At 34.1% G+C, this 27,166-nt stretch overlaps 1 protein-coding gene across 7 annotated transcripts in view; it reads left to right on the top strand.

The window, feature by feature from the left end:
* Positions 1-26,963, top strand: part of pik3ca (phosphatidylinositol-4,5-bisphosphate 3-kinase, catalytic subunit alpha) — a 33,166-nt gene extending 6,203 nt beyond the window's left edge. For all 7 annotated transcript variants that reach the window (XM_073916938.1, XM_073916935.1, XM_073916937.1 and 4 more), the window contains 18 exons: positions 2,897-3,106; positions 7,457-7,707; positions 9,956-10,201; positions 11,873-11,958; positions 13,275-13,380; positions 14,876-15,028; positions 15,328-15,462; positions 17,279-17,403; positions 17,481-17,727; positions 19,529-19,632; positions 19,755-19,926; positions 21,055-21,161; positions 21,549-21,670; positions 21,772-21,850; positions 23,352-23,522; positions 23,602-23,719; positions 23,809-23,963; positions 26,433-26,963. In XM_073916938.1, coding sequence (XP_073773039.1) covers positions 2,897-3,106; positions 7,457-7,707; positions 9,956-10,201; positions 11,873-11,958; positions 13,275-13,380; positions 14,876-15,028; positions 15,328-15,462; positions 17,279-17,403; positions 17,481-17,727; positions 19,529-19,632; positions 19,755-19,926; positions 21,055-21,161; positions 21,549-21,670; positions 21,772-21,850; positions 23,352-23,522; positions 23,602-23,719; positions 23,809-23,963; positions 26,433-26,703 — 2,858 coding nt within the window. In that variant the 3' untranslated portion in view covers positions 26,704-26,963. The remainder of the gene's footprint in view (positions 1-2,896; positions 3,107-7,456; positions 7,708-9,955; positions 10,202-11,872; positions 11,959-13,274; positions 13,381-14,875; positions 15,029-15,327; positions 15,463-17,278; positions 17,404-17,480; positions 17,728-19,528; positions 19,633-19,754; positions 19,927-21,054; positions 21,162-21,548; positions 21,671-21,771; positions 21,851-23,351; positions 23,523-23,601; positions 23,720-23,808; positions 23,964-26,432) is intronic.
* The last annotated feature ends 203 nt before the right edge of the window (positions 26,964-27,166 follow it).

The following is a 27,166-nucleotide window of genomic DNA, read 5'->3' as shown; positions in this document are numbered from 1 at the left end:
AACATAAATTCACATAGAAAGTATATGTTACCATTATATTGAAACTTTTGTTCATATTTTCCAGAACAACTGACCACAGAGTTAAGGGATCAAAAAAATATCAATCTGTAAACATGTTTTGTACTTTAAATGGGAAATAGACATGCGTTATGGATGTGACAAAAAAAGTTTGCGGGTTTACTGTAACAACATACTTTATCGAAATCTAATATTTTTCTTCTGGAGAAAAGCTTATTTGTTTTGTTTTGGCTAGAATAAAAGCAAATTTAAATATTTTGAAACCTCTTTTAAGGTCAATATTATTAGCCCCTTTAGGCAATATATATTTTTGATTGTCTGCAGAAGAAACTACTGTTATATAATGACTTGCCTAATTACCCTAATTAAGCTTTTGAATCACACTTTGAATTTGAATGTTTGTATTTAAAAATATCTACTAAAATATTATGAGCTGTCATCATAGCAAAGACAAAATTAATCGGTTATTAGAAATTAATGATTAAAACTATTATGATCAGAAATTTTCTTTTCTTTAAACAGAAATTGGGGGAAAAAGGTTGCTAATATTCAGGAGGGCTAATAATTCTGACTTCAACTGCATATATTATTTTCCTCCCTGCAAAGGAAAGAGAAATAAATACAATAAAATAAAAATATGAAACAAACTTTGCTTTTAGCTTCTTCACCGTAAGAAAAACACTTTAGCTACAAAAGTCTTCAGTCAAGAGCAAAGAGAGATTTTCTCGTTGTTTTATTAATCATGATAAAACAGGCGGCAGCTGTGCTCTGTCACTTTAATGGTTTCGCTTTCAAGTGTCTTTTGATTCTCAACTCGTTTGTTTATTACAAAATGAGGGTTAATATGAATAATCACTAAACACTGCGTTTTGACAACTATTTGAACATTAAAGTGCTCACGTTAATGACTTTAGATGTGTGTGCTATCTGCTCAGCTGTCTGCGCGCTACACACACAAAAGCATGCGGTCTTTCGCGCTTTTAAGAGTAACAAGTGAGGACAACTGGACAGGGGGCGGTAAATAATGGAATAATCGTTTATCTCGGTTAATGGTTTTTCATAATCGTTAGAAGCCATAATCGAAATCAGATTTTTGATTAATTGCACAGCCCTACCCCAAATAAACAATAATAATCAAAAGGATAAGAGTTGGCTCGCTATAAAACAAAAATGATTCGTTTCAATTTATTTAATATTTTCACATTTATGAGAAAAAAAGTGTCGTTATGGATGTGACATCTCTCTGTTAGTGATGTGACTGATGTGAAATTGCCACTTGTGTGACTTTGGTAAATCAAATAGAATAGTTTGAAAACCTTGACAGATGCATTTTTGAGTATTTTTAAAGTACTGTAAATACTTGCTTACACAAAAAACCCAGAAACGGTTTCTGTATTTTAGTGAAAATAAATTTTTTTTCATGGCAAGGTTGACATTTTCATGGAATATCTCAACTTTCTTAATGTATGTAGTTTCAAATGAAATTATTACCTGAGTCAATATTGCTTTTATTACTTTTATCATTAATAATAACAATAATTAATTATTAGAGTGATTTCTGAAGGATCATGTGACTTTGAAGACTGTAGTAATGAAGCTAAAAATTCATCATTAAAATTACTGGAATAAATGAATAAATGAAATGATAAACTGCTTTTGAACAGTTATTTTATAGTCCAAGAGCATTTTATAATTTTGCAATTTCTACTGTGTTTTTAATAAAATAAATGCAGGCTTGGTGAGCAGAAGAAGCTTATTTTAAAACATTTAAAAATCCTACTGATCCCATCGTTAGTGTATATTTTAGAGCAGTAGTCAAAAAACTGTGAAACCGTGATATTTTTATCCAAGGTTATCATACCTTATACCAGCCCTTGCCTACTCTGATCTACTAAATGCTAGAACTGGCTAATGCTTGTTCCATATCTGGTGTTTATTTTTCTTTTTTCCTGTTTGTATTATGATTTATTACAAATGTATCATCACAAATGGTATGTGAATTAATAAATGTGACTTGACCACAAAACCAGAAATTGAGATTATAAACATCACATGAAAGCTGAAAACTATTACAATATCTGCAATCTGAGGGTTCAAAATAAATCAAAATACTGAGAAAATCAAATGAAGTGCTAGCAGCAATGCACATTACTAATCGAAAACTGAGTTGTGATATATTTACAGTAGGATGTTTAATAAAGCACTGTCTTTTCTTTAATGTTCGAATTATTTATTTGTGCGTAAAAAAATATATTAATAATATATTGTATTAATATTTTTAAAATATTTTTTTAATCAATAAATTTGCTGTGAAGATCTAAATAAAGTGAGAAACATGATCACAAATGAATGAGTACAATTCTGAGTATATAATAAAAATGTATAAAAATAAATAGTATTTTACATGTCGTCAATATATAGAAGCTATTAATGGATTAAATTTACAGAAATGGTACTGTATCATGGTCTATATTGCTATCATGTTATGAGATGATTTTTTCCTGAAATTCTATATATTTTTTTTCATATCACCCAGCCCTACTTTATGGTATACGATAGTAATATCAATGTTAGAATTGCTTTTGTTTTGATAGTTTGTCCTGGAGATTTTTCAGTTTCAGTGTGTGATTGACTGAACTGTGAAAAGCTAGTGAAAGCACCCTCAGGACTGCTCTAGAAATGTTTATGGGTTCATATAATGAGATAAAAGATGCTGAATAGGTTGAAAAAATAAAAATCCAAAGTTTGTCATCATTATTGACTTTTTTTTTTTTTTTTTTACTGGGACCTTAATATAATATTGTTTGTCGGTCAGTCAACAATTTTATGAATTTTCTGTGCTGACCTTGTCCTAAGGCAATGTTTGTTATGTTTTCAGGTTTTGCCATTGGCATGCCAGTGTGTGAGTTTGATCTAGTGAAGGATCCTGAGGTGCAGGACTTCAGGAGAAATATCCTTAATGTCTGCAAGGACTCAGTAGAGTTGCGGGACGCCAGCGGGGCACACAGTCGAGCACTATACGTTTATCCTCCTAACGTGGAGTCTTCACCAGAGCTTCCAAAGCATATATATGGCAAATTAGACAAAGGTAAGGTTGTTTAATTTCCCAGAGGATTGTGTGTTTGCTTTTCCTCTCCAGATTTAATGGGGGAACCTGAAAAGACCTACATTTAGGGACTGGAATGTCAGTGACTTCATGCATTTGATAGGTGGCCTGTAAGTCACTGCATAGCGGTTTAATAACTGTTCAGAACAGCCTAGCATCGAGACAGCATATCTGCATTGCCGGCAACACTTACATTTTCCCTATAAGGTAAAACGAGAAAACTCTGATGTTCTCTAAATAGTTTACAAGAAGTGAGACAACCTTTTAGGCACTTCTGTATTTTAGGCATTTTGGGTGTTCTCAGTTTAATTTCTATGGAAACGGTTTGGAGAACTCATCATGTCTTTGCCATTCGTGTTATTTTTATGCAGGTTTTTTTAGGTTTTGTGAAGTTTTTTTTAGTGATGACATGAGATGACAGTTGAATCATCATATACAATATGAAATAAATAATGTTTATGAAATTGTACATTGAAATTGTCAGAATAAAATGGATTTCAAGGATTAAAATTATGATAAAATTATAAAATTAAAATAGATTAAAATTTTCAAGGATTAGTTTTTCAGGGCAAAATGTACCTAATTAAGTGTCATTCAACACTAGTTTGTGTATAATATTGTTTTAAATGAAATTATTTATATTTAATAAGGCCTATATTTAAAGTAAGTATGTTAAGTCAGTTGTACGCACATCTAAGGCCCAATCCCAATTCTATTTTTCCCCAACCCTTCTCCTTGGCCCTTAAAACAGTGTGAAGTCGAAGGGCTTAAATTTTTACCCCTTAGAAATGGGACACCACTGCAGCACCTGCACACGTCATCACATGTCATCGCGAGCTCGTATTTATATGAGATCGACAATTGCAACTGCTGTAGTTATTCCAGTTGCATTATTTTTTGGCATTTATCTTCAGGAAAACAGCAAAGGCAACAATATCATGTTATCATAACGATATAATGCGTCAATAAGCTCATAACTGTGCTGTGTATTTACACTGTGGCTCTATATTCATCTATATGAAAGCTACATAAACATTATAGCAGATACTGTAAAAAGCCATTCCCAGCCACTATACTCTTCTGACAGGGTATTCCAGTGTCATCAAGTGACAGATGTGAAAATATGTTGTGGGACTGCCATACAGGAGTTATTATTTTGGATAATAGATAGCGTAATTTAGTGAGTTATTTTTAATAGTTTTTTTTTTTAAGCATGGCGGTAAAACATAAACGTTGTTATGAATATATTAAAATATATGCGTGTTTGTTGTAAAACTTTATACAAAGTGTCCACGAGGTCTTAAAAAGTATTAAAAATCAATTATGAGAAAATTAAGGCCCTTAAAAGGTATTTAAAAAGTTTTTATGAGGTTTTAAATTTAATTCAATGTTGTCCAAAGTGTTTGACTTTAAAAAGAGCTTAAACATATTTATTTTACTTCATATATTAACAACTGCGTGCTTCTCTTAATGCGATTGGTTCAGGCTGGGGTGTGTCCGGCCAAGCTTCTCCATCCAGGTGATGTCATGTAATTTGCGACAAATGCAGGAAGGTGCTGTAACGCTCTCCACGTGTAGCGAAACCACAGAGCGAAACAGACAGCAAAATGGGAAAATGTAAGTTTGCGTACTCTTGGTTGGAGAAAGACAAGTTTAAACAGTGGCTGAAACCTGTTGCTGAAATCGTCTGTGTAATTTATTCTTTCAAGATTTGCTTCTTCTGAGCTTATCAGACTTCTGTGGCATGGTTGTGCTCCATTAATTTATTTAACTGCAACTGTTTATTAAGGATTGATACTGATTAGACCTTGAAGTGGCGACGAGACCTTAAAATAATCTGACAAGGTCTTTAAAAAGTTTTTAAAAGATTTTAAATTACCTTTAGGATTCATGCATGTCATAATAATGACAAAAATATTAATTTCTGCATCTCCTTATTTCTGTGTGCAGCCATGCTGTCATTGTAGATGGCGTATTCTGGGAAAATTTCAGACCCCTTGGTTTTGTGTGTGATCCTGAAAAATCTCAATTTCAAGGGCTATCTAACCCTTCCCATTAGCCCTACACCCTCACGCTAAAGAGAATTGGTATAGGGGAAGGGCTAAGGGGTAGAATTTAGATTGGGCCTAAGAAACAATGAATTTTTGGATATTTCATTTTCATTTGCTTGAAACATTAGACTTTTACCTCCAATTATTTAATGTTTTACTTGTATGCAAAATCAGTGATCACATTTGTAATTTTCTCTGTTATTGTTGACCCATCTACAGTAATCAATGTATTTTCTTTTGCTAGTAATTTTGTTTTATACTTGTCATTACTTGTCAGTATCAAAATCGGAGATATTTTAAGCTGTTTTAAACCAAATCTTTCAGTAAATCAGTTACAAATATGAATAAACATTTTTTTTCTGGAATTATTCCTTGGATATTTTATTGGAGCTCTCTGCTTTAAAATGTTAGAGTAATAAATGACTTATATTTCTGCAGGTAATTATTGAGTTTCTTGATTCTGTTGAACAAAAAAGAGGATATTTTGAAGAAAGCTAAAAAAACCTGTAACCATTGATTTCTATAAGAAAAACAAATACTATGGATGTCAAAGTGATAGTTCCCCCAAACAAGGAAAATTCTGTAATTATTTACTCACCCTCAACTTGTTCCAAAACAGTTAAGTTTCTTCTTTCTGTTTGGGCACAAATAAAGATGCTTTGAAGAATGTCGGAAACCTGTAACCATTGACTTCGATACTGTTTTCCCTCACTATGGAAGTCAATGTATTGGTTACAGGTTTATTTTATTATGTAAAAATAGAAGTTATTTCTATCAAGTATGTTCATGCTTTAAAGAGATAGTTCACACATAAATGAAAATTTACTCACCCTTTAATTATTCTAATACTGATTAATTTTCTTTATTCTGTTGAACAAAAAAGAATATATTTTGAAGAAAGCTGAAAACCTGTAATCATTGATTTCTATAGTCGGAAAAACGAATACTATTTGTAAAGTTGAATAAACACAACGTTTATTTAGTAAGCACACTTTATTTTGTTCATTCCCTCCTCGCACACACACAAGACATCTTCAACTGAACTTTTCCCCTCATCAACCCCGCCCCTGCGCGCTCTCTCATTTGTAACCCGGATAACCTTCTTAGAGGTCAACAAAGTAGAGAGATAACAACATGTTAACACTATTGATTTGGGTTGCACCATACTGAAATCGTACCAATTGATACTGAAATTTAAAAAATGTCCATTTCCCGCTGACATTTGAGCGCTAAGCAACTGATGACCTTCACGGCCAATCACAGTCATTTCTGTTGATAACGTAAACACAACAGCAAATCAGTGCTGTTTAAGAAGGTGCTCATTAGCGCCCAAATGTCAGCGGGTAATGGACGTTTTTAAAATTTCTGTATCGTTTGGTACCAAATTCCAATATCGTGCAACCCTACTATGGATGTCAATGGGATGGTTCCCCCAAAAATGAAAATTCCATAATCATTTACTCTCCCTCCGTCTGAGCAGAGTTTCTGCTTTCTGTTAGACACAAAAGAAGATGTTTTAAAGAATGTTGGAAAACTGTAACCATTGACTTTAATAGTATTTGTTTTTCCCAGTATGCAAGTCAATGGTTACAGGTTTTTATCTTTCTCCTAAGTCTATTTCTTTTTGTTCAATAGAATAAAGAAACTCAAACAGGTTTGAAACAAGTAGAGTGAGTAAATTATGACAGTATTTTTAGTTTTATTAACTTTACCACACCAGCCTCATGCTAGCACATTATCAAAGATATACTTTCTGAATCATGTGATATTTGCATGTTTTAATCATGTTTGGATGGTTCTCCCTGCAAGGCCTTCTTTGTGTTTTTCCTAACAAATGCTAACAGACAAGCCAACATTATTTGCTTACTATTTATTTGAGATTGAGAATAACCTGGAATGTTTCTTTATGCCTTCTAGACCAAAGCCTGTAGTACTCTTTATAGATTTGAGTCATTCCAGGAAGTCTTGTATTTGCGCTAATGTTGTTTTCGTTCTTATGTGAATGGGCCTGTGTTGTAATAGTAGTAGTCGTCACGAAGCATATGATGTTTGTTTTGATGCTTTTGCCCACTGTCTCCTCTTAACCCAGAGGAACGCAAGCACAACAACTCTATTACATTCACTCCCTGACAGCTTCATTCGGCTGCGTTCAATATCCAGGGCTTTTTTTAACACACTCAGTTGCCATGTGGGATTAATTGTCTGTTCTCACATGCTTGATGCCTGAAGGAGTCGATCCAATAGAGCCGATTGTGTTAACACTTCTCCTTTGTTGTGCTAGGTCAAATCATTGTGGTCATCTGGGTGATCGTCTCGCCCAACAACGACAAGCAGAAGTACACACTAAAGATCAATCACGACTGCGTACCTGAGCAGGTGATCGCCGAAGCCATCAGGAAGAAAACCAGAAGCATGCTGCTGTCAGCCGAGCAGCTAAAGATGTGCGTGCAGGAATATCAGGGCAAATACATCCTGAAGGTCTGCGGCTGTGACGAGTATCTTTTGGAAAAGTACCCCATCAGTCAGTACAAGGTACGTTTAGGCCCTTTTTATCATCACTAAAGTGCCAGGTTTTGTTCTGTTCATTCTGATTATAGGTTACTCCAGGTCAAAGTGGCATTGTTGAGAGTAAACAAACTCAAAAAGGTTATATGATTTAGTTCAGTACTAAAAATAGGCTACCAGTAGGCCTAATTAAAAAAAGTTTAAAAGGTTATAGTTCTTATAACTACCTTGTGTTTTGATTATTATTTATTGTATTGTTTTATTTAGTCTTTTTATTTTACCAGTAAAACCTTGAGATTGTAATCTCTTTTTCAAGAGTATTTTGGACGAACAAATAATAATAAACTTTACAATATAACAATGCAAAATACCCTTAAATAAAACGAAATGTACCACCAAAACTTATCCAATAGATACAGTAGTAAAAGTAAATCATAAGATTATGTAATGGTTTAAGATAAATATGAATTATCCTACAATTAACAGAGCAAGTACCTTAGCATTGACAGATAAAAGATGCTAAATGTAAATAATCACGCTATAAAGTTTTCAATCTGCCTAAGGAGACTAGTGGCTGGAGTTTGTTTTGCTTTTGAAGAGTATTCCATGCAAAAGGAGCTGCATATGAGAATGCAACTTTACCAAATTTAATCGAATTATGTGTGAAAGTGCTTTTTAAATTAGCATTTTAATATGTTTTGTGTTTTAGTTTCCGTCACTCCACAACAAATCATTTCAGTTTAAAGTGAAGGTGAAGCAGGCAGTCAAGTTTTCATTATTTTGTAAAGTTTAACAATATTTTAAATGATTTACTTTAATTAAAATATATTAAACAAACTCTAATCATGGAACCATTTTGATGAAAACTGCATTTTTTACTGTAGCTTTTAGAGCCAGGGTGCTACCATCTTGAAATATCGCTGTCTAATGTCATGGGGTTGGTTCTGTTACCCGAGGTGAACAGATACAGTGGAAGTAATGGACTGACCATGAAGACTGGACAGTCTAATTTAACCCAGTGCGTCAGGTCGGGGACGTGCATTGCAGAACTGGTGCAAATACAAGCATCAATTTAAAAAATTTAAATATATTTTTAAAATATACAAAATTATTGCATATTTTCTTTTTTCTTTTAATTACCCCAACGTCGTGGGGACTTTGCATTTTGTTTGGAAATGAAAATCAGGTTGACATCAGAACTTAACGTCAGGCCAACATCAATGTTTAACGTCCAACCTAAAATCAACCAAACATCAACATATAATGATGTTACAGCTTGAGGTTGTGTGGACGTTACCACTATGATGTCCATCGGATTTTGGTTGCCATACCTGACAAATAACTGTCAGTATTTAATGTCAATATGACGTTCGTTAAAGATGTTGGCTCGATGTTGGATTTTGGTCACTTTCCAACACCACCTAAAACAACCAATTTTGACACTGTTATTGGACATCAAAATAACGTTGTCATTAAACGCTGATGTTTGAAGCATGTTATGTTTACAGTCATCCACAAATTACATGTAAATGCATCAGTTTTTACAGTGTAATACACCTGAGTACTTTTAAAAGATCTTTTTACTCATACTTTGAGCAATATTTACAACAGATACTTTTACACTACTTGCAGTACATTTTTAGGCAAGTAATGGTACTTTTACTGGAGTATTATTTTTTAGTACTCTTTCCACCATTGATTACGGTAAACATCAAGCTTAAACAAACTTACTTAAAGTGTTTCATTCAGCTGAAATCCAAACATATTTATGAATATTTTGAATTGAAATGTATTATATAATTATGTAATTATTTATATATAATTATATGACTTTTAGAGCATATGTCGGAGGATGTTTCAGATAAATAATAAATGAGGCTCATATTCAGGAAAACATGGTCATTTTTAGTTCAAATGTTGCTTTTGTTTATTTCCAGTAAAGATTTATGCTTTTTACCCTGGGCTTTGATTAATTAGCCATCTGAGGTTTTAGTTGTTTCCGATTTTAAGTTTTTGGCAGCGATTCTGTTTTTGTTTCAGGCTTTCATTATCCCAAAAAACCAGCCAGTACACCAAATCCAAATGAGTAGTTTCAGTGAACGGCTGCATTTGTAGTTTATATCATCCCAACATAACAATATGAAAAGAATTGCTGTTCGGGATGCTAAAAATAGCTCTGAGCATTTTAGATGACTAAAGGGCTCATGAGATATGCTGATTATGTGGCTTTATGTATGAAAATCTCCCTCTATTTCTATCCTTCTCTTTCCCTCAGTATGTACGGAGTTGCATTATGCTGGGTCGCTTGCCAAACCTCATGCTTATGTCCAAGGACAGTCTTTACTCTCAGCTGCCGATGGACAACTTCACCATGCCCTCCTATTCCCGCCGCATCTCCACCGCCACGCCTTACATGAACGGAGAGGCCTCCACCAAATCTCTCTGGACCATTAACAGCACCCTTAGGATACGGGTCCTCTGCGCAACATACGTTAATGTGAACATTCGGGACATTGATAAGGTGCTTGCTTGAAGTTGCTTTTATTGTACACAATGCATGAAGTAGGCCTGCACGGTTAATCAAATTTTAAACGCAATTTTTTTAAATGGCTTAAGCGATTATTTCAATGCGCTATCAAATGTGGTAACAACAAACATATAGGTTTTGAAAGTTCTGACAGATAGGATATTTATTATATCTGTTTTTTGTTGTACAATATAGATCTTATTTTTCAAAGTGGACGCTCGTTTTTGCGATTGTTTTGAACTTTCGATTCAGTCGCCTACGGGAGAAATGCCTAGGAATAGGAATTTATAGCTCTACAAACAAGTGTGTGCATGACTATACAGACAAAGCAGAATAATATAATAAGAAAGTATAAGTTTAAAATCTGTAAAAAATTTAAGGACTAAAAATGAATGGAAGTGAATGAGACCGGAAGTCTCGAGCTAAAAAGATTCAAATGGCTGCACCCGCTCGTATGTGATGAATAAGGTGAATAGGGTTGTCATGATACTGGAATTCAGTACCAATCGATACAACATTTGAGCGCTGTTGAGCAAGTTCTTATACACCACTGAGTTGCCATTGTGTTCACATGCTCAACAGAATTGACTAGGATTGGCTGTGAAGGTCATCAGTTCACCAAACTCATCACTGTTTACTGAGTGTAACTACAGATTCATTAACACTGGACCGTTTCAAAGTCACGTTTATCAGCTGGTTTGTCTTTAAGCTGACAAACGAGCGATCCGCTTATGAATCGCGGCTTTAAAACTCTTCAGTGTCCCTGAATCTGTGGTTACACTCAGTAAACAGCGGTGAGTTCGGTGAACTGATGACCTACACGGTCAAGCACTGTAATTTCTGTTGAGCATGTGAACACAATGACAAATCAGCGCTGTTTAAGAACACGCTCAAATGTTAGCGGGAAATTAATGTATTTAAAATTTCAGTATCGATTGCTACCAAATTCCAGTATCGTGACAACCCTAGAATGATATATTACACCAGAATATATTGATATAAATTATATTATTGTCATTTTAGGACACTCATTATAAAATGCCAGAATGACAATATAATATTATCACAATGCAAGTACACTCTTCCAAAGTACATATTTTATTTTTAAGAATATTTTATTTTTAAAAATATTTAATTTAATTGGAGTCATAATAACAATTTAATATTTAGGCATTAAATTCAGAATGTGAAAAAGCCCAATTGTAACCCAATGTAACCCAATGTAAATGTAAAGGTTTTTTATATCGAAGATATTTTAATTAATTTAATTGAATTTAAAATACTGTAGTTATTTACTTAATATGACAGGACACTTGACAACTTCATTGGAAAAAATGGCAACAATGTTTAAGAGGTTTTAAATAGTGGCATAGTGTAGCGTGCTTTGTGATCATGCTTGGTCTTCTTTGGTGCTGTTGACATCAAAGCTGTTGTTTTTTATGAAATGGTAGTATATTTGCAATTTTAATCAGATAAATCACAATTAATTTTTTTCTCCAAATCGTGCAGCCCTAATTGGAAGTGTTTTGTAAGACTGTGCAGTGTAAATTAACAGGAAGCTGTTGTGTGTTGCTTTTCATTATTGTTGCGTGACCTTTCTTGCATAGGTTTTTTTTTCTGATCTAAGAGGCTTTGCACCTTATTGCTTGTCACATTTTATTTCAGATTTATGTGCGGACGGGGATCTACCATGGTGGAGAACAGTTGTGTGATAATGTCAACACGCAGCGTGTCCCGTGTTCAAATCCGAGGTACCGTACAAACACTACAGTTGAATCATTACTGAATGAGTGTGAATGTGTCTACAAAAACATCTATGGCCAATTCTGCAAATTGTGAATTTTTATATCATTTTTGACTTCAGATCTTATTTTATTTCGGAAAACTGCATGTTTTCTTCACTTTGTTCTCAAAACTTTGAGTTCAGAATTGACTGTTTGCAGTTCTGGCTTTTTTTTCTTAGCATTTTAAAGGTAGACATCTTGTTAATATGACCACTCAGATCTGAGTTTATATTTATCTCCCCCATCTTAAGAGCCTAATTTTATGGCTAAAATGTCTGTCTGGATTAATAAATTCCTATTTTGTTTAGTAAATATTTTGGTAAATTCAGTTTAGTATTAATACAGGATGTCTGTGGGGTCTTAATAGGTCTTAAAATGTCTTAAATGTCAAAAATGAAATGAAATTAATTAAATCATAAACAATCATCTAAAGAAAAAGCATTTAACAAAGTTACATTTAATAGCTACATGTTTTTTTAAATACATGTATATAACTAGAGTTAGCTTGTTTTGACACATTATGTAAAATATGTGGCTGAGAAATAACGCAATTAGATTTTTTGGAGTGGACACTTAAAAATGATTTCTACTGGCCATTAGACACAATGCTTACTGTTTTGCTCTGTTTGAAATTTAATTTATAATGGCCTCGAAAAAGTCTTAAAATTTACTTGGGGAAACATGCAGAAATCCAATATTATTAGCACAGAATCTTCTTACGCTCAAGAATGTAAAACTTATGTTCACAATTTGCAAATGAGCAAAATAAAACTAGCAAATCTGAGAATAAATTGCAATATATAAACTTTTATATAATCAGAATTGTGGGGCAAAATATCAGAATTATTTTATTTATTATTCTGTGGCAAAAAATGAGCTTCCGTTTGTCTTTTGTAATGGAGTAAAATCATGCAGATGTGTTAAATGTCAGAGGAGGCACTTTATCTTATGCAACCTTTTTGACATGAAATGCCATTTTTCTTGTTTATCGTCGTGACATAAACACATCACCCTTTTTTTTCTGTAGAAAATATCATTTCAAAATTTCTCCCTTATTTACGCAAACATTTTGTCACTTCTAAGGTCAATGTGTCACAGAAGTAAATAGATTGACTTCAGTCTTGAAGCCACATGACAATTAGGCAGTTGGTTTATTCTCTTGTTTTCTAGCGATTGCTTCTCAGTCCGTCAATAATTTTATCATTTGATTGTTGCACTGCTTTTTGTTTTTTAAAAGTGTAGATGTTTTAAATGGAACATTATGTGCTGATATGTGTCTTCAGGTGGAACGAGTGGCTGACTTATGACATGTACATTCCTGACATCCCCCGGGCGGCTCGTCTCTGTCTCTCCATCTGTTCTGTGAAAGGAAGGAAGGGGGCAAAAGAGGTGATAACGCTTTTCTGTCGTGCATTTATACAGACGTCTTATAAAACCTTGCTGGTTGTGCATCCTCATGAATGTCTTTTCTGATTAATATGGCTGTGTTAATGCGAACAACAGCCCAACATTTGGCAGAGGGCTGTGCTTTATTGAAATTTTATTTCATTTCCTTTCAAAAATAGCAACACTTAGGACCTTCAGAAAAAAATGAAACCCATTAAAACAGCAATGTTTCATCATGGTGCACTCTAAGCTAAAAGTCATACATTCATTGTAAACATGATGTGATTGGATGAATACTTTTTCATGCTAGGCCTGAGGAGGGAAGCAAGAGAGGTTTTCTGCTTTTTAGCTCTCTTGGCTAAAATAATAATTTAAATTATTTAATTTTGAGTAGATTGATGTGAATATCAGAGTTTGTTTTGCATGTACTTTATACTTACACATTTGAATGCGAGCAAATTTCATTATTTTCACCAAAAAATTATTATATTATCTCGTAAAAATCAAGCAAATATTATAATATATTTTTGCAGTGCGTTGTTTTTTTTTTTTTTTAAACAGACATTATTGCCATCTATGAAGCTTTTTGCAACTTTACAGTTGATGCACACTTACTAAGCACAATGTTATAGTGGAAATACAATCTGAAATTTCAAAGTGTTTTGATACATTTTAAGACTAGATTTGATCAAGTTATTTTTACCATATGACGTATTGGACATGCAAGAATAACTCAAGGTTTTTTGCTTAAAGGTGAAGACCCCACTCAATATTTGTTCTGCACAAATACTCTCACTTTAAAACACATTTTGCTGGACTGTCTGGCTTTTAATGACTGCAGAAGGCTTTTTTTTATGAAATGAACCAGGGGCTGCACGATATTGGAGAAAGATTTTTTTTTTCTGCGACATATATATTGTGATATGTTAATTTTTACTAGATGAGTTTAATAACTATTTGGAAAGAATTTATCATTTTAGATTGATTAGGATAATTTTGTAGGGGGAGTGAATAAAGTATAATAAACAATCTAAAAGCATAAATAAAATCAATAATGAAATGGATGCAAATTAAATTAATAGCGTTTTATTGTTTTCTGAGGAGTGGAACTGTATTTAGACAGTAATTGAATAATCAATTGTAAAATAAAACTGTATAGTCTTCGTTTTATCAACAATTCAATGGAATGAATCAATGTTAATTTGTCGATATACATATGGTACATTTTCTTATGCCTGAATGCTTTTCTAGTGCAGCCCTAAAATGAACTCTCCTATCTTGAGATATTCAGCAAAGTGTCAACAGGAAAAAATGTAGAATCTTTGTTATGTATTAACCTTAAAAATTGCGTATAAGTTATGTATTTATTTGTTTGTTTGTTGTTTTTAATTGTATATTTATTAACGAAAATGACATTAAATACAATTTTAAAAATCATTATCCTCGATGTATTAGTGGCACTGAGATGTGAAATGTCGCATTGGTTGATCTGCTACAGGAGCACTGTCCACTGGCCTGGGGAAACGTCAACCTGTTCGACTACACACACACTCTGGTCTCAGGAAAGATGGCACTGAATCTGTGGCCTGTACCACACGGCCTAGAAGACCTGCTTAACCCCATCGGTGTCACAGGCTCCAACCCTAACAAGGTTTCTTCTCTTACATAATCTCTTTTCAGCACTGAGCCACTTTAATAAGCTTTAATACGATTTCTCTGTGTTGTCTAATCTGAGGTGACATAGTTAATGAAGAGCATCGGTTTCAAAGCTCTTTATTTAGTATGCAGTCTTTTGTTTATTTTCGTTATCAGATGAAATTGTACATTTTTAGGACAAAACGTTATTGTAATAACCAAAACTGAAGTTGCATGGATGCTAAATATACATTAGTTTTTAATAAAATGTTGTTTGGTTACTTTTATTGTGTGTAAATGCTGTTTTTGCTTTAGGAAACCCCATGTTTAGAGCTGGAGTTTGACTATTTCAGCTCACCTGTTAAGTTCCCTGACATGGCTACAATTGAGGATCACGCTAACTGGATAATATCCAGAGAGATGGGATACAATTACTGCCAGTCTGGACAGGTGAGCTTACAGACACACATCCTACTTAATTAATTATAGCGACACACTTCTCGATGCTATTAATACTCTTTACAAGCCTGAGCAGCATCAGAAACATCTCTGCTATTGTCTGCAGTCACCTCGGGAGTTTCACATTGCTTACAGTTTATGAAAAGCACAATGCTCGCTCTTTTATTTGATTTTATCTTAGATATTAGTTGTGACCAGACATTAGATGCCTGTTCACTCTCATAACATTGTTGCTGATTCATCTAAGAGCCTTTGAAGTATATCAGTGCCTGTTAAAATGACTTCTGTGGAAGGAAACACATTTTTACATCATCAGAGGTTTAGGAAAGATTATTACTCAATGTTAAAATATTTAAACTGCGATTGAAGTTTGTTTACTTTAAAAGTACACTGTTAGTCAAGAGAATGATTGATTCACATCTCTTAATGTTTTAGTGTACCGCCCATGGTACACTGAGTGCTTAGTTACAGCAATACAGGAATGAAAAGGTTTAAATGCCTTTGAAAGGAGGCTTTTTTTAAAGAGAAAAAAGAAAGATACAGTAAAACATTAAAGCAGTTTCAAACATTTAAAAAACATTGATAACATTTTTGTTGGCTTCTGTGATGAAGGGAATGGGTAAAAACTAGGGATGCTCCGATCAGGATTTTTGCAGCTGATACTGAGAACTGATTCTGTTACATGGGGATCGGTCGATACAGAGTACCGATTCTGATGAATCAAGCTTTATATATAAATTTGCCATTGCATAAGCAATGACATAAAGTGGCCAAAAACAAACTAAAAAGTCAACTATTACTATATTTACAAATGTTTTAACATAAAATATAAATAATTATGATCATTTCATATATTATTTATGACTGAACTTTATTTAAACTTTAATAAAACTTTAATAAACTTTATTTTGGGAATAAACTTTATTTGAATTGTTTATTTTAAAATAAGTTAACACAAATATCTTGAAGCATTTACATGTGAATTAACAGATTTTAAAAGCTTTTGCAATAAAGTATATATTACAAAATGTATTTTTAAGTACTGTCATAATTAATCATGATTAATCACACCCAAATTAAAAGTAAATATTTACAAAATATATATACTTTTGCATACTGTGTATATGTTTGTCTGAATAAATGTATGCCTGGCTGTACTGTATAAAAAATACATATATTTTGGATTATTTGTAAATATATATATTTTTTATATTTTTGTATTTTATATACAGTATGTGTGTGTATTTATATACATAAATATACTCAGAACATATGTTTTACGCGTATTATAAATATGAAACATATATTACTGTATATGAATATTTCTAATAATATAGTTTTTGTCTTAGTGAATTGCATCTATCAAGTGTATATTAACAAAGAGTATAAAATACACATGACATGTCACTCAAATAGTTTTGAATGGGGGAAAGTGTAACAGTCAATATGGGGAGTGAAGTCAATATGGGGAATGAAGCCTTCTAGTACAGGAGCCAATTATTGATTGCTATAGACTAACCATTCTTTGAGTGAGGGGCTCAGGCCAGACGTAAGGTTCTTTAGATTTTGAAATGGAAAAAAAAAACACTTAGAAATGAAACTGAGACAGCTGTTCTTTAATTTTGTTGGTGATTCCTAAAATAAAATTTAATCATCAGCTTGGCAAGCAATTTTGGAGAATTGATGTGTCCCCATTTAAACAGAATGCCTAAGCATACAGCCCAATTGGCGTTTCAATGATGACCACCAAGTGAAATGACTTGCCTGAAAGGGACTTTATTATTAATTCGTTTTTTGTGAATTATAGAGCAGTAGAGTGGCACGAGACCATGCAATGACAGAGGCAGATATAGAGCAACTTCGGCAGCTGGGAAACAGGGACCCGCTTTCTGAGATCACTGAGCAGGAAAAAGACTTCCTATGGAGGCACAGGTAGTCCATCACCCCATCAGCTCTGCTCATTTTAGTGTTCAAAGCTCATGTAAAACTGCTTGTGTTTTCTACTTCAGGCAGTATTGTGTAAATATACCAGAAATCCTGCCCAAGATTCTGCTGGCGGTGAAGTGGAATTCCAGAGATGAAGTTGCACAGATGTATTGCCTTCTGAAAGATTGGCCTGCAATAAAGCCGGAACAAGCCATGGAGTTGCTTGACTGTAACTACCCTGATCCAATGATCCGAGACTTTGCGGTTCGGTGCCTTGAGAAGTATCTAACCGATGACAAACTCTCGCAGTACCTCATTCAATTGGTTCAGGTAAGGTTGATAAATTTAATTATAAATACTCTGTCATTAATAACACATTAATAATGCATTAATAACTCTATGAAAAGACAGTTATATTCATAAATAATGTATTATTATACTGCAGTCACTTTAAGACACTATACACTCATTATTAGGGGTGTAACAATTCACAGAATTAACTGTTTGGTCCAATACAACAGTGGTGTTAGGGTTCAGAATCATAAAGCATGATCTTTTTTTTTTTTACTTTAAACAGTGATGGAGCTGTACTTGACCCTATCATCTTAGGCTGTCTTCTTAGCAACATATTAAATATATATATATGTTATATATATATATATGTTATATATATATATATATATATATATATATATATATATATATATATATATATATATATATATATATATATATATATATATATATATATATATAAGAAATGTAATGATTTGTAGTTATAAACAAATGCAAAGCATTTTTATATGGAACAGTAATATGCTGCACAGATGTTTTAAGTTTCCTGTTGACATATGTGTCAAATATGACCCAGGCACCATTTTAATAGCAAAAAAATTAACATGTTTTTATCTTTAGTGTTTATATTGTTTGGTGACTTTTTCTAAAATTTCCCCCAGCATTAGAAAAAAAGAAGGATGAGTACAACATAGGGCTGCACAATATATAGTTTCAGCATCGATATATGATAGTACAATAGTCACATAGCAAGATCTGGAATGTTGAGTCTGAATTATAGTTGACCAGGAGCCACAGAAAGCATGTGGTTTGTAGAGTCACTGCTAAGTTTAACCAGAAGAGTTGAGGTTTATTATTTGCACATGTTTTTAAGGCCCGTGGCTGAGCATTTCAAGAAAGTTTAAAATATTTAGGTTTAAAAAATGATAATGTTTGGAGGTGTAAAAAAGATTAATTGTATTTAAATATTTATAATATTTATCTTTTTCTTACTTAAAGTATTTGTCTTTTTTCTGGTCTTAATATCTAGATTTCAAAGCAAAAAAAAAAAAAAGATTATTTAACTTACCCCATTTTTAACTTGTTTTAAGGTAAAACTCTTTATTTTGACTTATTTCTTCTAAAGGTGAAAACAAAAAAAATATTCTTGATCTAAAAATTTTTTTTGACTAGAAACAAGCTATAGTAGAAATTTATTTATTTATTTATTTATTTATTTATTTTTTGCATTGTGATTATTCACTTTTTCTACATGAATTCTGTTAGGCTCCCCAGAAAGCTGTCAAATAGAGCTGTTCAAAACATTTTGTAAAACTGTTTTCATATTGCAATATCAATAGCATAAAAATGTATTGGAATGTTTGATTTTTCTAATATCGTGCAGCTCTAGTACAATGGTTATCCTTTAGGTCAACTTTGATCTGCCAGCTATAAAACCTTTTTCATAGCTGGCACCCCTACAACAACACACTTTTTTCTTTTATGAATACTGCCATAAATTGCTTAACTTTTGACTCTTAAGCAGGTATTTTAAACATTAGAATATATGCCCTTCACTTCAAAAACTGTCAAAAACAAGTGTTGCCCTCTGATTAAACATTGAGGTAATACTTCACACTGATGAGGCAAAAACCTAGCGATCACAGGGTTTGTGATGAATGATGAGGTTGTTTCTTCATTCAAAATAGATTTGATGGTTGAAGCTCAATTTAGATGCTTTAAATTAAAGTGTATACATGGTGTATACAGAATTCTAAGACAGAGAGGTTAACAGATAAAAAAAATCTTGAACTTTTTTTATATGTCCCAAAATGAACTATTCATTATTTCATTCTAGGTTTTGAAGTACGAGCAGTATCTTGATAACCCACTGGTGCGATTTCTGCTAAAAAAAGCTCTCACCAACCAGAGGATTGGGCACTTCTTCTTTTGGCATTTGAAGTACGTCATTTACTTGTTTTTCTTTCTCATTCTCATTTCCTTTTTCCACTCACTGTCCTAGATATCATGGTGTTTTTGAAGATATAAATGAAGTTAAATTGTAACTTCCCATGGGGTTGCAGGTCAGAGATGCACAATAAAACTGTGAGTCAGCGGTTTGGCCTACTGCTGGAGTCGTACTGCCGCGCGTGTGGCATGTACCTGAAGCACCTGAGCAGACAAGTGGAGGCCATGGAGAAGCTCATCAACCTCACAGACATTCTCAAACAGGAGAAGAAGGATGAAACTCAGAAGGTAAACTCAGCACTCGACCTTCTGCTAAAAGCCGGCTCGTGAGGTTATATAAGAAGAGTCTCGGCGTATACTGCAAGTGAAACCCTAGCTGTTAGATTAGGTTGACGTGGGATACCTCAGCTACTGTGTAATACAGGCTTTACTTCAATCATCCCATTCACAGGGTGTCCGCAGGGTCTTAAAAAGTCTTCAAATGTCTTAAATTTAAAAAACAAAATTTTAGGACTTAAAAGGTCTTAAATTTAAAATAAAAAATGAAATAAAATATAAAATAAAATATAAAGTATAAAATAAAAAAAAAGTATGTAAACAACTAAGTTTGGCTTGTTTTGACACATTATTAAAAATATGTGGCTAAGAAATGACTACTTAATTTTTCTGCTGGGCCATTAAAAAAATCCTTCATGTTCAGCCCTATAGAAGTCACACATTTATATGAGTAAGTAAATGGTTTCTGAAATAAGTCTAAAATTTCATTTTTCATGGTCTTAAAAAGTCTTGAATTTGATTTTGGTGAATCCGCAGAAACCCTGTTTAATATCTAAACATGCAAACCATATGCAGACTTACAATGTAGATGCATTATAGTCAGATTTCAATTCCTTGCATGTTTACAGTTATTCTGCTAATCTGTAACCCAAACCCTAAATCTAACCCTTTATCTTAAATCTAACCCTGTCCTCAATCCTAAGTCTATCCTTATACCTATTAGGAAAACGTTTAGAAAATTTCCAGAACACGGTATAGTTGCACAGTAAATCCATAATTTTGTATTTACTAGTCATTTCTATTGTTCTTGATTAATTAATTTATTGCAAGTTCATTATCTATTATCATTCATTCATTTTCCATAGGTCTAGTCCTTTATTTATCAGGGGTCGCCACAGCGGATTTAACCGCCAACTATTCTGGCATATGTTTTTGCGCGCAGTGGATGCCCTTCCAGCCGAAACCTAGTACTGGGAAACACCCACACAGTCTCACATTCACACACACTCACACAATACCTATTAATAATAGGAGATATTAGATAATTAAAATGCAATAATCTGCCCTACTCCTTAATCAGACCTCATTCTGCCCTGCTGCTTGCTGACTTTAATATAGTATATTTATTTTGCTTTTCAGGTGCAAATGAAGTTTCTAGTGGAGCAGATGAGGCGACCAGACTACATGGATGCCCTCCAAAATTTCACCTCTCCACTAAACCCTGCCCACCAGCTGGGGAACCTACGGTGAGAACCACACTGTGCTGTATTTACAGCTAAGAGAAAGGATATTTGCACTTGGCAGGGGTGACTTTTGATTTTAGTTTAACATCGGTGAAAAATGAAGTGAATTCTGAACTTTCTATTCATTAAAGAATCATAAAAAAGCAGCAAAACATTTTAGTTATAAGATTAAAAGTTTGTTTTAAACCTTTAAACACTAAATTAGCATTTTAAAATTGATTTTGGCAGAACACTCAAATAATAAATTACAAATTGTTTTTGATCAAATAAATGCAGTCTATGAGAGCATAAGAGACATTTTAAAAATTAAAACCTTAAACTTTTTGTAGTATATTTGATTTGTGATTTATTTTTCTGTTTTTTTTGTGTGTGTGTGTGTGTGTGTGGCAGACTTGAAGACTGCAGAATCATGTCCTCTGCCAAGAGACCGCTCTGGCTGAACTGGGAAAATCCTGACATCATGTCCGAACTTCTCTTCCAAAACAATGAGATCATCTTCAAGAACGGAGATGGTCAGATCAGCTTTTGTCCTCTTTCAGAATTAACGCCCTTCAGTTTGTAATGGAAAGAAACAACAACTTACAAGTCTTTTCCCTGCTTTTCCGTTTCCTAGATCTGCGGCAAGACATGTTGACGCTTCAGATCATCAGAATAATGGAGAACATTTGGCAAAATCAGGGTCTGGACCTGAGGTATGAGAGAATAGTTGACCAGGAAACTAAAAAGTTAACCAAACCTGCTAGGACTCGATTGACTGAATATCTCTATTTGGAAACATTTAATTCAGATAGGCATGATCAAATCTTTTTCCTATGCAGTGCGTTTGCATAAACTTGAATAAATTACAAGCATATATAAATGCAACAGAGCAAAGATAAAGGGTAACACCTTAGTTTAGGTCACAATTCACAATAATAACAAACCATTAACTAACACTACAAGCTTAATAAATGACTAATTAGCTGCTTATTAATAGTAAGGTTGAAGTTGGGTTTAGGTTTTGGGAAGGAACAGTATAAGATCATACATTATAACTACTAATTAACAGTTAATATCTTTATAACAGACAGGTGATAAGCCAGTAGTTAATAGCATGAATTGTGACCTAAACTAAAGGGTGCTTTCACACCTGTAAATCGATTGATTTGTTCTGAAACGAGGATTAGAATTGTTACAATGTTTATTTTTGTTCTTGGTGCGGTTGGCTTTCACACAGCAAAGTTAAAACAAGTCATGTGCGAGTAAGCTCTCCTTACATTGGTCAGAGTTTCATGGGTTATTTTTAAGAGTTTCAGGGTTGATTTTTCAGAGTCCCACAGATTCCGCTCAGCCGTCACGTCGTTATTTTAATTTATGATGATAAGCGATAAGACAATATAAGCAAAAAGGTGCAATTTAGTTTTGACACCCACATGCATCATCAACAAATATAAATCAGAGAGGCAAGACTTTCTCATACAGCCTCATTTCAGTCAAGTTTTGTAAAAATCTATCTATTAAATCAATCAATCTATTAAAAACATAGGTTTAAATTATCGAGAGAATTAACTGATGTACTGAGACTGCAGTCAGATCAATGTTGATCTTTCTGTCAAGGTGTCACTGCAGAAATGAACAAAACAACCGATCTAATAAAAACATTTATAAAATGAAAACATGGAAAACATTATCAGATGGTCATTTCAGTCAATTTTCCTAATAGATAAACAGCTCACATTAATATTTCAGCAGGCTTTGACTTTTGTATTTGACATGAAACGCACATTTACCGGTCTATCTATCTATCTATCTATCTATCTATCTATCTATCTATCTATCTATCTATCTATCTATCTATCTATCTATCTATCTATCTATCTATCTATCTATCTATCTATCCATCTATCTATCTATCCATCTATCCATCTATCCATCTATCCATCTATCCATCTATCCATCTATCCATCCATCCATCCATCCATCCATCCATCCATCCATCCATATATTTTTTTTTTTTTTCTATTTATTTATTTTATTTTATTTTTTTAAGGGGTGAGGTCTCCCTACTTTTCTGTCCTCAGCTGATTACAAGCCTCTTTATTGTGCTGCTCTAAAACCTTTAAACGTGTAAAGCATCAGGTATTGATTTTACATTGTTCTAATTCTCCTGCTGCCACGTGTTAAGTGAGATTGTAATTTTTTTTGCTCTCCCAGAATGCTCCCCTATGGCTGCTTGTCTATTGGAGATTGTGTGGGTCTCATCGAGGTGGTAAGAAGTTCTCACACCATCATGCAGATTCAATGTAAAGGAGGCCTGAAGGGTGCGCTGCAGTTTAACAGTACAACGCTGCATCAGTGGCTAAAAGACAAGAACAAGGGTGAAATGTAAGTTCAAATTCAAACCAAATACACACAATTAAAAACAAAGGAAGGTGTTTGGAGTAACCAGTCGAAATGTTTATAGGTACGACATGGCTATAGACTTGTTTACGCGATCCTGTGCTGGCTATTGTGTGGCCACTTTCATTCTGGGTATTGGTGACAGGCACAACAGTAACATCATGGTGAAGGATGATGGGCAGGTGGGAATGTTGTTTTTATGCCTTAAAACCAATACTTGATTCAGTTATTGTCAGTATTTCCACACTGAGCATCTGCATTGTTTCTACAGCTGTTTCATATAGATTTTGGTCACTTTTTGGACCACAAGAAGAAGAAGTTTGGCTACAAGCGAGAGCGAGTGCCGTTCGTCTTGACTCAAGACTTCCTAATTGTGATCAGCAAAGGAGGAACCCAGGAGTGCACTAAAACCAGAGAGTTTGAGAGGTGCGTATGCTGGAAAAAATCGCCAATTTATTTCCAGAGTGAACGTATGCGAAAACAAATTCTTTGTTGTTTCACCATTAACATAGTAATTGGCAGTCAGCAAACTGTCTGAGACAATCAGAGATTGAGCAGAACAATAGAGGCTTTTAAAATGAGACTCTCGGGCCTTCATTCCAGCAGACTTTCCTCCTCCAACAATACGCTGACAGCAAGTCGGCTGCCAAGTTTCCTGCCTCTCTTCCGCTTTTTAACAAGTCTCTGCTTCAGGAGACTTCAGAAAAGCAGGATTTGTTCTTTATCAGTGTCTCTCAGAGGAGTGGACGTCTGTGTCTTGACTCTGGCTTGATTGTGTCTGGACTTGCTTGAGTAAAACTAAACTAGTGTTGAAATAGTCTTTCAGGTATTGAAAAAAAGGTATCATGTTTTGTTCATCTTTTATCTTTATTTCTATAGCGCTCTTACAGTGTAGATTGTGTCAAAGCAGCTTGACAGAAGAAGTTCTAGTGAATTGAAACCACTTCAGTCCAGTTTAGTTTAGTTCACTGTAATATAAATATCACTGCTGAAAGTCCAAGCAGTGAAGAGCAAATCCATCAATGTGCAGTTCCACAAGTCCCAAACCAAGCAAGACAGTGGCAAGGAACAAACTTCACCAATTGGCAAAAGTTCCAGGATTAACCAGGAAAAATCAGGATTAGTTGGGCCTACAATTGTTGAAGATTAATGCGTTTTTTTCCATTGAGAGGTATGCAGGGGGCCCTATCATACACCCGGTGTGATAAGGCGCAATACATGTTTGGCGCAATTTGTTGCTATTTTTAGACCATTTAAACCCTATTTATTTTTTATTTTTTTCCCCACGTTGTTTAAATAGTAAATCCATTTGCGCCAATTTGTGTGCGTGCGTGCGTGCATGCATGTGCAGGTCTGATAAGGAGATGTGTTAAGGCGCAGTCTTGGCACGGTGCTATTTTGAGGAACTGAAATAGACTGCACCATTGACCAACTGAAACCTGGTCTAAAGTCCTGTGCAGAGTGCATTAGTTAAGCGTCTATGCAGGTTTAATGTTATTATTATTAGCAGTAATATTTATTATATGCGTATTTATATTGGTTTTAATAAAAACAAGCTTAGATTTGTCTACGTGTCCTGTTTTGAAGATGTATACGTCACCATATGGGGCATAAGAATAGGTTGTGTGTTTGGATATAACCACACTTCGTTATTATTGTTCATTTATTCGTTTGCTGGAAATTAGAACTGAATTTAGAAATAGTTTTGAAACAAATCTTTGCGCTTAACAAACTAAATTAAATATGTAGGATGTCTTCAGTGGAGTGAGTAAAATACTGTTTCCTTATCCATGAAAGTAAAGGAGTAAAGTGAAGAGTAAAAGTAAAGTAAAGAGGCCGAATGGAGGAAACTCATTATTTATTCTCACGCAGATGGTCTGTTTAACTGTTTTCTCGCAAGTGAAGCGTTCAGTGTTTCCACTTACAAAGTCCGCCATGTAAATAGCAAATATGCCATAATGCGACGAAACTGACTCCTAAAGGGAATGTGAAACAAGACTCTGATTGGTTTAATGCACATTATGCTCAAAACACACATAACTCCTTAAGAGAATAAGCACAACCCTGTTAAACCATGAGCCGGGCGCAAAGTGTGTTTTCCCATCCTTAAAATAGCAAAAGTGGATTCAGACACACCCTTAATGCTTTTGTGGCATGCGCTTTAGACTCTGTGCCTAGATCATTAAAACAGAGCCCAGGGTGTTCGTGAATCCTTAAAGTTTTAAATACATTATTAAAAAATGATGCTTGAATTAGTCTTAAAATGTCTTAAATCCATGTTTCAGGGTTCTTAAAATGCAATCGAACTGAAATCTGCTTAAACACAGCTACATGTAGTGTATCATTGTTGCTGATTCCTGAACTTTTACCACAGTGTGAAAGTGGCACTGTCATTAATACAATCAGTTTTAAATGCCTTAATGTAATTTTACGTTTGTTTTTTCTTTCAAGCTATTTAAAAAATGTAGAGAGAAAACATCACGTCAAAGTTGTCAGCCAATGCTTTACCAGAACATCATCAAACAAAATCAGAAAATAAGTATCTACAAAACAGGATAATATCTATAGAACAGTTAACACGTTTTTAGGGATGGTCATTTGTTCTGGTGTCTGCTTTCTTTTTTGCAAATTCTGTACTATAAAATTGGTCCTAAATTTAGTTTAATTTAGTATTAAAAGGTCATAAACGGTCTTAAATATAACTCTTAGAAACCTGCAGATACCGTACGTACAGTACATGATTTGTTATAGGGGTCACCCTTTTCCAGTTTAATATTTCCGCTTTCTAAATATCACTCTACATATCAGATTCTTTAATTAACCAAAAAAAATGACTTCCAGGCAACAGGACTCATTTTTGCAGCTCTCAGAATGTCTCGCTGTCTCCCCCTGCAGGTTTCAAGAGATGTGCTACAAGGCATACCTGGCCATCCGACAGCATGCCAACCTCTTCATCAACCTCTTCTCCATGATGCTGGGCTCAGGAATGCCGGAGCTGCAGTCCTTCGACGACATCGCTTACATCCGCAAGACTCTGGCATTAGACAAAACCGAGCAGGAAGCCCTGGACTATTTCATGAAGCAGATGAATGACGCTCACCATGGCGGATGGACCACCAAGATGGACTGGATCTTCCACACCATCCGTCACCATGCCCAAAACTGAGCCCAATGGTGGAACTTAGGGCCGGAAAACAGGCAGAAGCCAAACTCTTTTTGCAGGATGCACTGCCTGATTGATGCCATGGAGAAAAATGGCACCCAAACCTCATGTACAAATGACCTTCAGAGCACTAAAACAACCCAGAAGGACATCTTTTTTTTGGTGTTGTCCTTTTTGTTTATTTTCTTTTTGTCCCATATGAGGCATCTTTTGCCATTGTCCAGCTTGGTTTTACATTATAGCTGTAGTTTTGTCATACTTTTTTTTATTCTCTCCCCCTTGTGCTGCTCTTTTCCTGGAGAGTCAACTCTACTTGTCATCATTTGTTATTATTATTATTAATATATATATATATATATATATATATATATATTTTTTTTTTTTTCTGCGGAAAACAAACCTTCAACAAAAAACAAACATTCTGCACTCTTCAGGAGCTTTTGTGGGGATGTTCATGTCTTCCTGT

The sequence above is a fragment of the Danio rerio genome, chromosome 11 (assembly GCF_049306965.1).
Source record: "Danio rerio strain Tuebingen ecotype United States chromosome 11, GRCz12tu, whole genome shotgun sequence".
Taxonomy (NCBI): domain Eukaryota; kingdom Metazoa; phylum Chordata; class Actinopteri; order Cypriniformes; family Danionidae; genus Danio; species Danio rerio.
This window is presented reverse-complemented; position numbering and strand designations above follow the sequence as displayed.